This window comes from Rana temporaria, chromosome 10 (genome assembly GCF_905171775.1).
Source record: "Rana temporaria chromosome 10, aRanTem1.1, whole genome shotgun sequence".
NCBI lineage: Eukaryota > Metazoa > Chordata > Amphibia > Anura > Ranidae > Rana > Rana temporaria.
This window is the reverse complement of record NC_053498.1, coordinates 23,736,260-23,753,426: the sequence shown is the minus strand read 5'-3', so window position 1 is coordinate 23,753,426 and position 17,167 is coordinate 23,736,260. Positions and strand designations below refer to the sequence as shown.

The 17,167-nt window shown below is 38.8% G+C and overlaps 1 protein-coding gene across 1 annotated transcript; it reads left to right on the top strand.

Annotated features, from left to right (window-relative positions):
• Window positions 1-310: 310 nt before the first annotated feature.
• LOC120916022 (chemokine-like receptor 1) lies at window positions 311-2,890 on the top strand. Its single transcript, XM_040326872.1, has 2 exons — window positions 311-687; window positions 1,670-2,890. Exon 2 carries the CDS (start codon window positions 1,699-1,701, stop codon window positions 2,692-2,694), a length of 996 nt encoding a protein of 331 aa, XP_040182806.1. The 5' UTR covers window positions 311-687; window positions 1,670-1,698; the 3' UTR covers window positions 2,695-2,890.
• Window positions 2,891-17,167: the final 14,277 nt, after the last annotated feature.

The following is a 17,167-nucleotide window of genomic DNA, read 5'->3' as shown; positions in this document are numbered from 1 at the left end:
TACATCAGATAATTTCACAGGGAAGTAAGTATAAAACTATAAGCCTGCCTACAGAAGCATCGGCAGATCGTTTGTTGGACGAAATTTTACTTTCTATTTTCGTATCGTGTGTACGGCCTTGACACTATACACCTGCCTACAGAAGCATTGAAGTAAGCTCATCTGTGTGATTCTCCAATCAGAGGTTGGGTGAGTCCTAGACCAAGCCCAATTGCTATGCTTTACAGAATAATTTGTTGAAGATATACGTATGAGAAGCTCAGCTGTCATTTTGGGTTCTAGTGGTCCCACTGTAAGGAACAACAGTTTTTTTTCACATCCTATCCTCTTTGATGACTGAGGAAAAGCTATTATGTGTGGCAAAGACATATTCCATCTAGGTGGGTGATGAGCAATGCTAAACTTTGCTTAATTCCTTTTACCCATAATTTTGTTTCTTTACACAACACAGGGTTCTATAACACTAAAAATAAAGTCATATGAGTAACTGGAAATATTCTTTATTATGCAGAAGCCATATCTAAATCTTATCTTATTGTACAGAAGTGCCAATCACTTTATTATCAGATAACGTCATAGTCAAGTCTTAGACCCATTAAGAGTCCCAATATACGGAGTGCGTACACATTACTGAGCTGTGCTGGAACTAAACACACACAACTTCTACCAGAAACAACACAACTTCAGGTAAGGACAATAATATCATAAAAAGATTACAGAAGGTATTGTAATGATTCTTTAAAAGATTGTGGAAATCTGTTGAGCAAAGGGAATGTTTTCTATAACATTCCATTAGGTGGGTAAGTAAGACCTAGTAAGTAGTTATCAGATAGACGAGACTTAATTTGCTGCGCAATAATTGTAGAATAGTGTATGGTGAGGCTGCAAGTATCTTGGACTTTTAAATATATCCATTGGGAAATATATTTGAAGTTTCTTGTTTCTGTGGGAATCTGTAGACAGAGTGTGTCATCTATACTAACATGTTTAGCTGTAAGTTACTATAGGTCTACAGATGTAGAAAGAGTCCTATGGAGACAAACACCTAGGATTCTTTTTACATTGTAGTACATTGGCTGGATTAGAATGATATAACATTTACATATGAAAATTAAGAGATTGCTCTCTACAAAAATTAGATATGCATTATGAATATCAGATAGCAGATTTAGGATTTTAATATATTGAAAGTAAATGCTTTCTTTAAGAGTGGTATGCATTATGAACATTGATTATTATTATACATTGAGTTCTTACTTGATCAGCTATGAAATAAATTGCCATAATTCATTACTATTGCCTATTATTTTCTTATTATGTGATTTTACAAAATGATTTCATATTACACCAATGATGAATTTTTATGTTGGGTTTACTGTATTTTCTATAAATTGAGTTGGCACTCTTGTATTGGGGATTCTAGAGTGTATTTAGGGGTTATGGTGAGATTATTTACCTTTAAAATCCCCTTTGATAATAAATAAGTAAAGATGCATACAGTCAGTATATGCCTTTATTATTTTGTTGACTTTGTACTGTGCTTTCTTTCTTATCTGACATAAAAATTGTCCATAAAAACACATTTCAAGGGAAATTCCCCCCCAGTTGTTTCTTCACAAGTCTCTGTGTACCTTTGTTACATATTTCTTAAATCAATTTCATTTTGCAGAGCATCAAACTTGAAATCTGACCCCTGACATGTCTGGAAGTATGGAGATCGACACCACTGAAGAAACTTACACAGATCAAGAATTTTATATGACTTTGATTAAAATAATCAATGTTTCATACATGGTGGGTGTATCAGGAATATGTTTGCTGGGAATAACTGGGAATGGTCTGGTCATCTGGTTTGTTGCCTTCAAAATGAAAAAGACGGTCAACTCTGTTTGGTTCTTAAGTTTAGCTTTTGCTGATTTCACCTTCAGCCTTTTCCTACCCTTAACTATCACTCACATTGCCCTTGACTATCACTGGCCATTTGGAAGCTTCATGTGCAAGCTTAGCCGTTTTGTATTATATCTCAATCTGTCTGCCAGTGTCCTACAACTCACCGTCATCAGCATTGATCGCTGCATCTCCGTAGTCTTCCCTGTCTGGTGTCGGAACCATCGCACTGTGAGACTGGCTGCGAAAGTTATTCTTGTACTTTGGATTGTATCTCTTCTACTCAATGTACCTTACTTCATACATACACATACATATGCTGCCAATGATACCCGTGTGGGTTGTTATGTAGATTGGTCAATGCACAATACACAAGTTATAATAAGATTTATCATTCTGTTTGTCATACCTTTTACCATCATTATCTTCTGTTACACTCTCATCTTTTTGCGTATTCAAAGAAATCCCAGAATAACATCTACCAAACCTTTCAAAGTGATTGCTGCCGTCATCATTTCCTTCTTTATTTGCTGGTTTCCTTACCATGTATTTTCCATTGTGAATTTATACGGAATGAATCATGATCTCAGTCTTGTGTTTTATATAGGCTATTTAATATCATGCTTATTGGCATACTCAAACAGCTGTGTGAATCCTCTTCTCTATGTCTTCATTGGCCAAGACTTCAAACAAAAATTCTGGCGTGCCATTAAATCTGGTTTTGAGAGAGCTTTCACCGAGGATCCCAACCTGACAGATCCAAATAGACTCAGAGATTTACCTGATCATGCCATAAGCCAAATGTGATAGAGTTATTTCACCACATATTAATGGATGATGTGGCAATGTTTGCAAATAAATATGCTTTATTCATAAAAATAATTGTGGCTGAATACTCGAGGAGCCTGACAGACACGTGCAGTTTGTTTAGTTTGGAATTTGAATTTCAATAGTAAACGAATCCGATTCGATTCAAATAGTTTTCGAATCAATTTCAAATAGTTTTCAAATACAAAAAGTTTTCAAATTCAAATCGTTTTTGAATTCAAATCGTTTTCAAATTCGAATAAAAAACGTTTTCGAATTCAAATAATTTTCCAATTTTCAAAGAGAATAAAATAGAATGGAAAATAAAGGAATATAATAAAACAATATATAATAGAAAAGAAAAGGATATAACAGAAATTAAAAGAATATAATATAATAGAGTAATACGGAAGAAAATAGAATAAAGAATAGACTATCATAGAATAGAAAATAATAGAATAAAAAAACAATAAAATAGAAAAAAATAGAAAAAATATAACCATTTCCCAAAATTCCAATAAGATCAATTTGAATTTGAATAGAATAGATAATGATACATTATATTAGAATAGAAAATAACAAAATAGCATATCAAAACATAACAGAAAAGAATAGAAAGAACATAATCGTCTTCCGAAATTCAAATTTAGAACATAATGAATTTGAATCTGAATAGAAAATAATAGAATAGAATAAAATGGAAAATTAAATAAGAGAAAATAATAAACATATAGAAAATAATAGAATTAAAAAGAACAATAGAATGGAATAGAAAGAATATAACCATTTCCCAAAATTCAAATAGAATCAATTTGAAATTGAATAGAATAGAAACGAATAGATTAAAATAGGATGATAGGTGTTTTCTTTCTATGCTATTCTGTCCTGAGATTTTTTTTCCTATACTATTCTGTTATTTTCTATTCTATTCAAACTTAAATTTATATTCTATTCTATTGTTTTTTTTTAATCACATTCTTTTCAATTATATTAGTTTCTCTTTGAATTTCAGAAGATGCTTATGTTCTTCCTATTTTATTCTATTATTTTTTATTCTATTTTATTTTATTTGTTTATATTCTATTCTATTCTGTTACATTCTATTCTGTACTTTTATTTTCTATTCTATTTTATTCAGTTTTACTCTATTATATTGTATTTTATTTTTTTCTCTATTCTATTTTTTTTTAAATCTATTCCATTATTTTCTATTCTATTTTATTCTCTTTGGGAATTGGAAAACTATTCAAATTCGAAAACTATTTTAAATTGATTAGAAAGCTATTCAAAATTGATTCCAAAATTTTGAATCGATTTGAATACGAATTAAGGAAACAAATTCCGAAAACAAATTAAACTGGTTAAATGACTTTAACTAAATCAATTTATGTAAATAATGGATCAAAACCAAATGAAACAAAACCCGTTTTCTAATTCTGCACACGTCTAGAGCCTGAATAATGTGTATATGGAAAGCAAAAACTTTTTTTATTCACTTTGGAAACTGTAGGAAATGATTAGAACCCTTCCATTTTTTGCACCATAGATTAGATTTCCCTTCACTAACAGGAACTGAATGGAAATATATCCAAAGTGAGAGGAAATCCCCTGTAAGACAGTTGTCACCAGAACATGTGTCCCCAATCACATTTCTACGTACCTTCTGTTCCAATACCAAGCATAACATTTTGGGCCAGTTCACATTGCATTTTTTCGGTGCATTTAGGTGCGTTCCGGTGCGTTTCAGTGCGTTTTTGATGTGTTTTACAGCGTTCCAGTACAGTCCAGTGCAGGTAAAATGCAGCATGTTCTACTTTTTTTTATGGAACTGAAACGCACTGGAACTGCAAGCACTGGTGTGAACTATTCCATTAAAAACAATATTAACTACTTTCCATGCGTTTTTGATGCAGAAAAAAACGCACTGGACTGCATGTGGTGTGAACTGGTCTTTAAGGTTAAGAAAAAAGTGGGGTGAAAAAAGCACAGGACTGTATTAAAAAACTTACCAAAACACGCACTGGAACGCATCAAAAACGTGAATGCAAAAAAGCACCTGGAACGCATCCGGATTGTGTTTGGTGTGGTGTGAACTGGCACTTTGGGTTTCTCCTCACTTTCTGTTCCAGGGACAATGGTCACCAGGAAAACAGAGATACAAACAGCAATAAAACCTGATAGGAGTTCCAACACGTTTTTTATTTTATTCAAAATGAAGAAGAGATGTCAGAGATTAGACTTTGTGACACTCGGCTGACTGTCTGGGTTCATCTTGGTCACTAAGCAAACTTTTTAGGAAAATTATGTTAAAATCCCTAAGTTTATATTTATACATCAATCCTCAACTATCAATTGCAGAAAAATAAGATCAAAGAATTCCAGGAGGGTATACAAACACAATATTAACATCTGCTATAAATATATAATCTTTATAGATGTATATGAGTATAAGTGGACAGGGTAAGGCTTTCTCCCCTCTTATTAACCACTTCCATACCAGGTACTTACGCAGCTTCCCGCCCAAGCCAATTTTCAGCTTTCAGCACTGTCGCACTTTGAATGGCAATTGCGCGGTCATGCTACACTGTACCCAAACAAAATTGGCGTCCTTTTTTCCCCACAAATAGAGCTTTCTTTTGGTGGTATTTGATCACCTCTGCGATTTTTTTTTTTGCGCAACAACTAAAAAAAGGCTGAAAATTTGGAAAAAAAATTACGTTTTTATTTTTTTCTGTTAATTTTTTTGTAAATAAGTTTTCTCTTTCAATTACGGGCACTGATATGGCGGCACTAATGGGCACCGATGAGATGGCACTGATGGACATCGATGAGGTAGTACTGACGGGCACAGATAAGGTGGCACTGATTGGCAGCGCTGGTATGCGACACTGATGGGCACACATAGGCGGCACTGATGGGCACACATAGGCGGCACTGATGGGCACACATAGGCGGCACTGATGGGCACACATAGGCGGCACTGATGGGCACACATAGGCGGCACTGATGGGCACTCATGGGCGGCACTGGGCACTCATAGGCGGCACAGATGGGCACTCATGGGCGGCACTGATGGATACTTATGGGTGGCACAGATGGGCACTGATAGGTGGGCACTGGGCATGGATGGGCACTGTGGGGTGGCACTGATGGACACTGGGGTGGCGCTGATGGACACTGGGGTGGCGCTGATGGACACTGGGGTGGCAGCACTGATTTTTGCCAGGTTGCCAGTCAGTGCCCATTTGTGGGCACTGACTGGCATCTTTTTTTTTTCTTTATGCTTTTTTTTTTTTTTTTTTTCTGTCATTTTTTTTTTTTTTTGCCCACCCTGGTGCTCCAGGGTGGGCATCCCTGGTGGTCCAGTGTGGCGATCCGAGGGGGGGCTGCGCTGATAAACAATCAGCGCTAACCCCCCCTGTCAGGATTGCCGCCGATCGGCTATCCTCTACTCGCGTCTGTCAGACGCGAGTGAGGAAGAGCCATCGACGGCTCTTCCTGTTTACATTGTGATCAGCCGTGGTTGGACACGGCTGATCACGTGGTAAAGAGTCTCCGCCGGAGGCTCTTTACCGAGATCGGAGATGCAGGGTGTCAGACTGACACCCCGCATCACCGATCGCCGCGATGCGCGCCCCCACGGGCGCACGCGGCATGAAATCCTGCAGGACGTTCTAGAACGTCCTGTCAGGATTTCATAACCACTTCCCGGACGTAAATCGGCCATAGGCCGGGCGGGAAGTGGTTAATGTACATACAAAGTATTGGTGGTAATATCGATGCTGAAAAAATGTATTTGATGGTTTTTAATGATGTTCTTTTTTGTAGACATGTGCGGTTTGTTTCGTTCCGAATGAACATTCAGACACATTTTTTGTTATTCAGAGATTCGGATATATCTGAATACCCAAAATACAGTATAAAAGAAGATCACCGATTGCTCCATATAACGAAACAAAATTTGTTTGAATTTCTGAAATTCAAATTGAAATTCAAAATCGAATTTTGAATCGAATTCCATTGGAATTCGCACTGTAGACATATTTCTGAAATCAAAGACTGTGTGTGTTATTAGAGTATCATTTCAAAATAATGCTGTTTTTTATTAAGCCAAAGGTGATTTAAAGAGTCATGTAATCAATTGGTGAAGATTTTATTTTTGTTTGTTCACTTTGTCGCATTCAAATCGAAAAAAAAAATCTAAAATGTTTGTTTCGACCACTTTGAAAATGTATCGATTTGAATGTTTCAAATTGAAAAAAATCTGTAAATTCTAAGAACATTTGAAAAAAGACAACACAAATTCAAAATACAAATTCCAAATAACGAATCCTGAATACGAACTGAACGAATGAACCGAATTTAACGAAAAACAAAATACCTTAATTAAAAAATCTAAACGTAACAAAACTTTTATTTTTTATGTCGACTTTTTTGTGTGGTGTTTCTATTAAACATTGAAACTTGTTATTTGCTTATAATGGATAAGTGGAGCTTTCTTATGGCACTTGGAGTCTTTTTTTTGGATAAGTAGATTACGGTTCAGTGTCCATTATCACTGTTTTAAATTTGAATATTCACTTTTGTATTGGTTTCCTGAAATAAAACATTATTAATTGTAACAATTTGTATGTGTATAATCTCTTCCCGATTGCCTCACATATGAGTACAGCTGTAGAGCTTCTCTCCTTGGCTGATCGTGTACCTAGTAAGCAATCCAACACATCTGGGTAGGGGGTGCAACGCTACGCCAAATGGGCTGTGATTAATCACAGCACAAACTGATTAGCGGGTGCCAGCCAATGATTGACCGTCACCTGCTGATTGGCGTGGAGAAGGACAGGACAGAACTCTGTCATTGTAAACAATTCAGAGCTTGATCCTGTCAGCGGGAATGTGCTAGTTTTTGTTTAGCTGCAAAGAATAGTAAAATCATCTCAAAGTAAACACACCAAGCACTGTTAGGCACACAAGTAACCCTTTGATCTCCCTAAATGTTAACCTCTTCTGAGCCAGTGTCATTAGTACAGTGACAGTGTATATTTTTAGCACTGATCACTGTATTAGTGTCACTGGTTCTCACAAAGTGTCAGTGTCAGACCTACCGCCATACTATCAGAATCCCGTATATAAATCGATGATTGGCTTCATTACTGGTATAAAATAATTCATAGATTGTTGACACTATAACGTTCAAGCAAACCAATCGATATATGCTTTGTTTTACCAAAGATTTGTAGCAGAATACATATTGGCCTAAATGTATGGAAAAATTCGATTTAAAAAAATATATATATTGGATTTGTTTTATAGCAGAAAGTAAAAAATTTTTTTTTTTTTCGAAATTTTCTGTGTTTTTTTGTTTATACTGCAAAAAAAAAAAAAAAAAACCCTAGAGGTGATTAAATACCACTAAAATAAAGCTCTATAGGCTCGTACACACTGTCGGACATCCAACAACATTTCCCTTGGCTTTTTGTCCTAATTGATTTGTCCGATCACACCCATAGCATACACACGCTCTGACTTTTTCGGCAACCAACACGAACGTAGTGACGTTTCAACGTACTGCCGAGCGTTTAAAAGAGGAAGTTCAATTCTCCGACGTCACCCGTTGCGTTCCTTCAGCTACTCTATAGTTAGTTGACGTTTCGTGTGAGTGCTTTCCAAATTTCCTTTTTCGTGCCTTTTTGGTCGTTTCTTTGCGTCCGTTCGCTCGATTCCGAAATGTTGCGTAATCCTGCGAGAGAGCGTGCTGTTTATGATCTTGGAGTTCTGGCTATTGCTCAAGCCCCGTCCAGGTCCAGGAGTAAGAGGAGGACTGTTTGGACCAAAAATTGACCGATTAATGCCAGAAAATATGTATATAAAACATTTTTGTGGTTTTTATTATTGTGCTGGGAGTGCCAAAGAAACAAAATGGCCTTAGCTGAAGGGGATAGAAGTGTGGAGAGTGTTGGGTGTGGTTCAGTTTGGTATGCCAAAAATATCAGCCTGGTGAAGTACCACTGCCTGGGGACAGATATGTCTTCTGCTGCTGTTCCCCATCTTTTTGAGACCACGATCTTCTGGTGCTCCCTATATTTAACGTAATGCTGAGGGGGCACAGATGCTTTGCCAAGTCCACCAGTTGTTGTATTGCTGCCTTCTTGTTTTTTTGGATCTGTCATTATTTTTGACATTTTATTTTAAATAAAAGGATGATGTTAAAAAGTCTTGGATTATGTGTGTAAAGTCAAATGTCAGTTTGTGAGTAGGCAGGTCCTTTGCTAAAAATAAAGGGACACAAATAGACTAGTTGGTACTTTGACCATCATAAATAATTGGGGATAATGGGGTTGTTAGAAGTTGACACACAAAAGAATCTAGAAATTTGCTTGATTCATATAAACAAAATACACTAATCCAAAGTAAATACATTTGTTTTTAATCTGTCCATATCACCAGCAAAGCAGGTTTTAATATTATGACATTATAAAGAAAAATAGAATATGCGCTGCTTTTCTAGATATCGAAACTTGCCGCGTCACGAATGTGCTTTTTCAAATACGAACGCTAGTTTTACTAGACAGAAGGCTTCCGGCTGCTCTTTACTTCTGAGCATGCACATTTTTACTTTGTCCAAAAGTCCGATTGTTTTCTTTACACACGGTCGGACTTTGCACCATCGGACTTTTGTTGACGTAAAGATGGACCGTTCGCAGACCCAACTTTTTGTCCGATGAAAGCCAAAAAAGTTGGTCCGATGGAACGTACACACGGTCGGACAAATGCGAAAAGTTCCGGATTTTGAAGTTGGTTGGGCAAAAGTCCGACCGTGTGTACGGGGCTTATGATACAAATTTCATTTGCATACAGCATTGCATGACCACGCAATTATCAGTTAAAGTAACGGACTGTCGAAAGGCAAAAAATGGCCTGGTTATGAAGGGGGGAACATCTTCCGGAGGGCAAGTGGTTAATGACATCTCAAAAGTCTCATACTTCTTAATTGGAATCTTTCAAAACTGGAGAAGAATCTGAATCTGGAGCAGCTGTGCATGGCAACCAGTTAACTTCTAGCTTTCAATTATAAAGCTTAACTGAACAAGCTGAGGATAGATGCTGATTGGGTGCCATGCACAGCCACTCCAGATTCTGTCTTTTCCAGTTTTGGTAAAATCCCCTCACTGGGGTTAATTTATGAAAACTGGAGAGTGAAAAATCTGATGCAGTTGTGCCTAGAAACCATTCAGCTTCCAGTTTTTTACCACGACGCCGGGTGCACTAAGCGTGCCATTTTTATGAATAGCATTATTCAGGTTAATACCGTATTTTCGCGCATGCGCGTGGATCTGCCGGTCCCGCACGCATGTGTAGGAGTGACGTCGTCGCCGCTCCGGCCAATCACAGCGCCGGAGCGGCGAAAACAGGAAGAAGCTCAAGGGGACATGACGGTGGCGGTGGACGGGACTGAGGAGGACTTTGGGGGCTTCGATCTAAGGTAAGTGCCACATAATGAGCTAGTATGCTGTGCATACTAGCTCATTATGCCTTTCTCTTGCACGTGCTTTTTTTTTAATCATGAGGGTTTACTTCCTCTTCAAGGGAGCAGAATCTGTTTTTTTGTTTGTTTTGTTTTTGGGTTAACAAACGCTTTAATTCCCCTTTCTCATCATTTTTCCACGGGGCTCTACAGCACTGAAAATAAAGTCATATGAGTAACTGGAAATATTATATATTATGCAGAAGCCATATCTAAATCTTATCTTATCCTACAGAAGTTCAGTTTTCTTTCAGACACGCAACTTAAACCTCTCATCCCAATCACGTTATTATCAGATAACGTCATAATCAAGTCTAATGCCGCGTACACGCGGTGGGCATTTCGGACAACAAATGTTCAATGTGAGCTTTTCATCAGAAATTCCGACCGCGTGTAGTCTCCATCGGACATTTGCTGTCGGAATTTCCGACAACAAATTATTAAGAGCAGGTTCTCAATTTTTTCGACGATCGCGGGAACCCGGTGGACATCGATTCCGCAGGACCCGTGGTCACACTCACTGAACTCGCGGCAGGCGCGCGGCCGCAATCACACAATTTAAAGGAGATCGTACAGGAACGTCCATATGCGCAGCTGTGCCATTCTGCTGATGTAAATAGTAATGCAGCGGTCGGCAAACAGTTAAGGTGTTTGAAAAAATATGGAAACTCTGGATTAGTAGACAAGGGTAAAGTGCAATGTGTGGATAAAGGTGAGGGGAATACAACATAGGCTCTCTTTTTTTCTCTGTATTTTGAAATGCTCTCTTTATTTTAAATATAAACCAATATTGCTGACATATACCGTAATATTTTTGTAGAAGATAGTGTAAATGTACTGTAGTGTATGGTACACTTTAAGGGTGGATGTTAAATGTTGGGCTTTTGGGTTATTGCTTGATGTGAGAAGAAGTATGTATGTAAAAATATATATATTTTTTGAAAAAAAATGATATGAATTAAACAAATAAAATATTTTTTTTTGTTAGAAAATTACTCAGAACCCCCAAACATTATATATTAACACATTTTCTGCTCACGGCTTCCGTTCCGTACACTCACACTAAGATTTCATGTGTCTCCATTGCCACCTTTCCCCCACTTGTAGCAGAACTTAATGTTTGCTAGTTGCTTCATTGCACACTGACCCTACACCAGTAGTGTAATTAAGTTTTGTGCTGCCCTAGACCTGACTAAACTCGTGCACCCCCTAATTTAAATATGACCCACCCCTTCCTGTCGAGGTCACACCCCTTGCTGTTTAACCTCCCTGGCGGTATGATTATGTCTGGATTATGTCTGGAATTTTGTACCAAAAGCGGTACAATTACTTTGCATGGAAATTTGGCGTTTTATATTGTAGGCCTGCAATTCTTAGGAATAACTCACTTAAATCTGTCCAAAGAAGAGTCTAGTAGACATCCCAGGTATTATAACGTTTGAAAAACAAAATCATAAATTATAAAATAATAAATAACTATAAATAATTATAACAAATAATAATGTAATTATAATAAAAAATATTCAATAATGTAATCAAATCAAAAACACTGAAATTTGCTCAGTTGCAGAATTGTCATTACTTTTATTTTTTTATGATAAATTTCACCACAAATCGCTATCGCTCAATTCTACAAGTGATTCTAATTTATTATCGCTGTTTTCTAGCTGGTCTAAAACCACTTTTGACCTTAAGGGACGGTTTTTGGTTGCTATGGACAGTTTCCAGGCAGAACGAACAGTTTTTATTATATAAAAGTACATGTAGGACACTGGGCAGATCACTAGGGACAAAGGGGGTGTGTATTTATTTTATACTGTACTGTATTCTGTAAGATTACAGTATACTGTATGTGTATTGTGTTTTACACTTTTTGAATTTGGTGTCGAACTCCGTCCCCGTGCGTCGTAACGTTGCAGGTAATGGAGCTTGGCGGCACTGTGAATCGAGCGAGGAGACCCAGCAGAGGATCCCGCACACAAAGCGGGGACGCATCACAGGATCCAGGGACAAGGTAAGTAACTTCCCCCTGTATCCTGCAATGCAATCCCGAGTCTGGCTCGGGGATACCGCTTTTGGTATAAAAAATTCACCCCGAGCCAGACTCGGGAATACCGCTAAGGAGGTTAAGACCTGCCCTGAAATTTTCGAGTGGGGACATTAGTTCTGAGGGCCTGTGGGGGGGGGGGCAATGGATTCCCTTAATTTGCATAGATTTTCTCTCACTTCCTGTTTAGCTATGGGGCAGGAAGTGAAGGGAATTCTCTGCAATTGGACAGGGATGGTAAAAAAATAAACTGACAGAGGCTATAACCTTCCCTTACTCTATCCAAAATGAAAAAAAAGTGTTGCCTATAGTTCTACATTAAGCACAAATTTCAGATAATTTTATGCAGAGGACTAAGAAGATATAACCATGCCAATGGTGCAGCAGAAAACATATAGCACAGTGAGAAACGTTTGTGGTCCAGGATGATAGGACAGTCAAAATTAGAAGCAGCGCCCCCCCCCCTCAGTTGCGGAATGCTGTCCGCCCGCATACTGGAAGCAGTGCAGCAGCTTTATGGGTGGCGCTAGACTAATTTGCCTCTCAGCCCAGTTCACCCCATAAGACTGGAGCTACACTAATAGTGTAGCACAAGCCAGCAGGGACTCTTTCCGTGCTGCCCCCCTGCAAAGTGCTGCCCTAGGCCTGGGCCTTGTTGGCCTAGGCCAGGATACAGCGTTGCCCTACATGGTCATGTGTACTCCACCCTAGGTGGCTTTTCTGGACATGTCTGGATAGCCATGTGCATGCGCATGGCCCATGTTGCCGTTGAGATATCTGACCATTCACTGAACTCGTACATGATTTATGTGGATGAATTAACTTAAAGTGGATGTAAAGCCACTCTCATCCTTTCCAGACTACTGCCATAGTGCTGATCTATAAGGATAAACATGCCTCCTGCATGTATCCTTACCTGTCAAATGTCTCCCCTCTGTCTGTTATGAGACCCGAAAAACTGCAGATTGTGTGGGTGGATCTGTTGTCTGGAGCTTGGTGGGTGGAGTCGTGATGTCAGTAGACTCCCCGCCCACCTCTACACTCCCCTTGTCAACATGCATTTTCTCTTGTGTATTCCTTACACTAAATTCTGATATGATCACTAACATCCAGTCAAAATCCAGAAAAGTAACCACATGACTTCAGAAAAGGAGTGGGGGTGGGAATTTAAAAATAATGCCTGTCTCCAGGCTAGTGCATGAGATATGTAAATAACCTGATGTTGCAACTGTGATCAGGTGACCTCAGACACACACACTGCAATATAACAATCAGATCACTCAAGCTTCTCCTCTGCCCAGCTCTCACTAGATACATCTAACCTAAATCAGATCACTTGTCTGTGTATATTCTACTTTCTGTTCTGTGTTTTTCCTGCAATATACATGGATTTCCTCATCACACTGAACTGTGGATCACACCCCATGATGAGAAACATCCAGTCAAAACACAGTAAATGCAGCCAATCCTGGGAGAGCTGGAAGGGAGGGAAGAGGAGGGGAGGGGAGAGGGATGTGAATTGTGAACTTTTTATACAGGAAGTGCCTCTGTCTCAGGCTAGTGCATGAGATATGCAAATAACCTGTCACTCACAGCAAGGGGGCGGAACAGACTTAGATTTTTCTCTGTAATTCCGTTGTATTTCACTGAACAATAAAAGAGGATTGCTCAGAGCTGGATTAACTCTGTGTGGCAAGACTGGGAACAGATGATGAAAGTATTGCAATGACTGCCATTTTATCCTCTAGGGTGTTAGAAAAAAATATATATAATGTTTGGGGGTTTTAAGTAATTGTCTAGCAAAAAAAATGGTTTTGTCTCGTAAACACCGACTCTGAAAAACAGGCCCGGGGCTAAAGTGGTTAATTCCCTCTTACTATCATATTGTTTATTGGTTTTTTTTACACAGTAGAGGGCTCTTTAGAACTGAAAATTCAAGTCATATGAGTAACTGGAATTTTTTTTTATTACACAGAAGACATACTGTATCTAAACCTTATCTTCTCCTACAGAAGTTCAGTTTATTTTTAAGATAGTCAGCTTAGATCTCTCACCCCAAACACTTTGTTATTATAAGATAACGTCATAGTCAAGTTTTAGGACCAAAAAAGAGTCATGATATACAAAGTGCATACACTTTACTGAGCTGTGCTGGAGCTAAACACTCAGAAAACTTCTACCAGAAACAATCTGACTTTAGGTAAGGACAATAATATCATAAGAAGAATATAGAAGGAATTAAAATGATTTTTAAAAAAATATTGTGGAAATCTTTTGAGCAAAAGGAATATTTTCTATAGCAATCCATTAGGAGGGTTACTGGTACCTAGTAGTGATCAGTGAAGCATGACTTTACCGGTGGCACAAAAAAGACTTTTGTGATGCTGCGGTGGACTGGTTGGACACTTTTTGACACTTTTTATGGTGTTCGGTTGAGATTATTTCACTTTAACCCCTTGGAGTCTGCCCCTCCCGCCCCTATAAGGCAGGGGAAGGCGGCCACGGCCCTCCAGCTGTGGTGAAACTGCAAGTCATATGAAACATTGCAAGACCCTGACAAACACAGGCATGACTCGTAGAGGCAGAGGCGTGATGGGATTTTCAGTTTCATCACAGCTGGAGTGCTGAGGTTGCCTACTCTTTCTCTAAAGGGTTTAGGATGCCGGGAGGTGTGGTGGAGTTTTATGATCATATAAACGCCGTGATTGGCTGTCACAGTGGTCACATGATCGGAAAGTTCCCAATTGCAGGCAGCACCGGTAACTGTGTTGGGAGCCGTGCAGGGCGCATTTGTCTTGGCACAGCTGTATTTTTGTATATATGCGTACTGTCGGCACCTAGGGGTTAAATGTTTCCTTGATAATAAATTAATAAAGATGTACTGTATATATGCTAATATTATTTTGTTGATTTTGTGCTGTGCTTCCTTTTCCATTTGTCATAAAGGGTTTGGTTTACTAAAACTGGAGATTGCAAAATCCGGTGCAGCTCTGCATGGAAACCGATCAGTTTCCAGATTATTTTTTTTGTGAAAGCTAAACCACTTAGATAGACCAGGTCTATTTTTCAGAATTCAGACTTGATGTTTATGTTAAAGTTTAAGTTAAAATAATTTTTTTTTGCTAGAAAATTACTTAGAACCCACAAACATTCAATATGTTTTTCAGAAACCCTTGGCGGCCTTCCAAGTGCATTTTTTTTAACAAAATACACTATTTTGAATTAAAAAATAAGACAACAGTAAAGTTAGCCCAATTTTTTTAAATTGATACCCAACATGTCACGCTTCTTAATGAAATGGCGACAAACTTTGACCCCTAAAAATCTCCATAGGCAACTTTTAAACATTTCTACAGCTTACCAGTTTTGAGATATAGAGGTCTAGGTCTAGAATTATAGCTCTTGCTCTAACGATCATGGCGATACCTCACATGTGTGGTTTTAACACCGTTTTCAAATGCGGGCGCAACTTACGTACGTGTTCGCTTCTGCACACAAGCTCAGCTTTACATTTTATTATTTTATTGTTTTCTTATTTGTTTTACTTTTTATTTTGACACTGTCCTTTTAATAAAAATGTTTTGGGTCACTTTTATTCCTATAACAAGGAATGTAGATATCCCTTGTAATTAAAAAAAAAGCATGACAGGACCTCTTAAATGTGAGATCTGGGGTCAAAAAGACCTCAGATCTCATATTTACACAAAAATTCAATAATAAAAAAAAAAATTATGTCATTTTGTTTTTAAAAAAGAAAAACAAATCCCCTTTAAGACCATTGGTGATGTTTAAAATCACTTCCGCCATCCAATGGTGTGGAGCCAAGCGGGGGCCATCTTTCCCTCACTCTGCATCCAGCCTGTGAGGGGAGAGGACTCGATCATCTCCGCCGCTACCAATGGCTCCGGTAAGTGGCGGAGACCGCCGGAGCACGGCAGGAGGGGGGCCCCTCTCCCACCCCCGATAAAAGTGATCTTGCCGCCACTGAGACCACTTTAATCTGAAAGTGGACCAAGCGCTGTTGAAGAGGATAGCTAGCTGCTGCCCTAACAACGGTATTCCACTTCAAAAAGCCTACATACAACTGCGGCGGGCGGTCCTTAAAGCGGAGGTTCACCCTAAAACATGTATATACCATTCCAACCAGCATACTGCCGACATGTACAGTATGCTGGTTCTTTTATTTTTTTCGCTGTACATACCGCCGTATAGCTATTTCCCCCCCCCCCCCCCCCCCCCCCCCCCCCCCCCCCCGGCTTCCGGGTATTGAATCCCGCGGGACTGGCCGTTCCTATTCAGAGGCTAAGTGATTGACGTGATGACAAAAGTTTCCCTCCGGCGCATAAGCGAGTCACCAGTTTCTGAAAGAAGCCAAACTGCGAGTCGGCTCTATACGGCGCTATACGGCGCCTGTGCACCGATGTTCAGCTTCTTTCGGAAACTGGTGACGAGCATTATGCGCTGGTTGGAGGCTTTTGTCATCACTTAGTCTCTGAATAGGAACGCCCAGTCCCGCGGGATTCAATACCCCGAAAATAGCTATACGGCGAAAAAAAAGCATACTGTATGCTGGATGGAATGGTATATACATGTTTTAGGGTGAACCTCCACTTTAAGTAGTTAATTGAACAAGCTGAAGTTGGAAGCTGATTGGCTACCATGCACAGCTGCACCAGATGTTGCTCTCTTCGGTTTTAGTAAATGAACCCCAAAGTTATTTTGTAAAACAATAAAAAATTGTTCATAAAATTATAAAAATGTATTTGCCTCCCAGTTTCCTTGGTCAAGATGTTTCTTCAGAGGTCTCAGTGTGCCTTTGCTACATTGTATCTAAATATCATTTACACCTATTGGTTTTGATTTTGCAGAGCTTCAAAACGTGATATCTGACTCCTGACATG

Bases quoted from the DNA above. Each gene is read 5' to 3' on its own strand.
- LOC120916022 (XM_040326872.1), top strand. From the start codon at position 1,699: ATGTCTGGAAGTATGGAGATCGACACCACTGAAGAAACTTACACAGAT.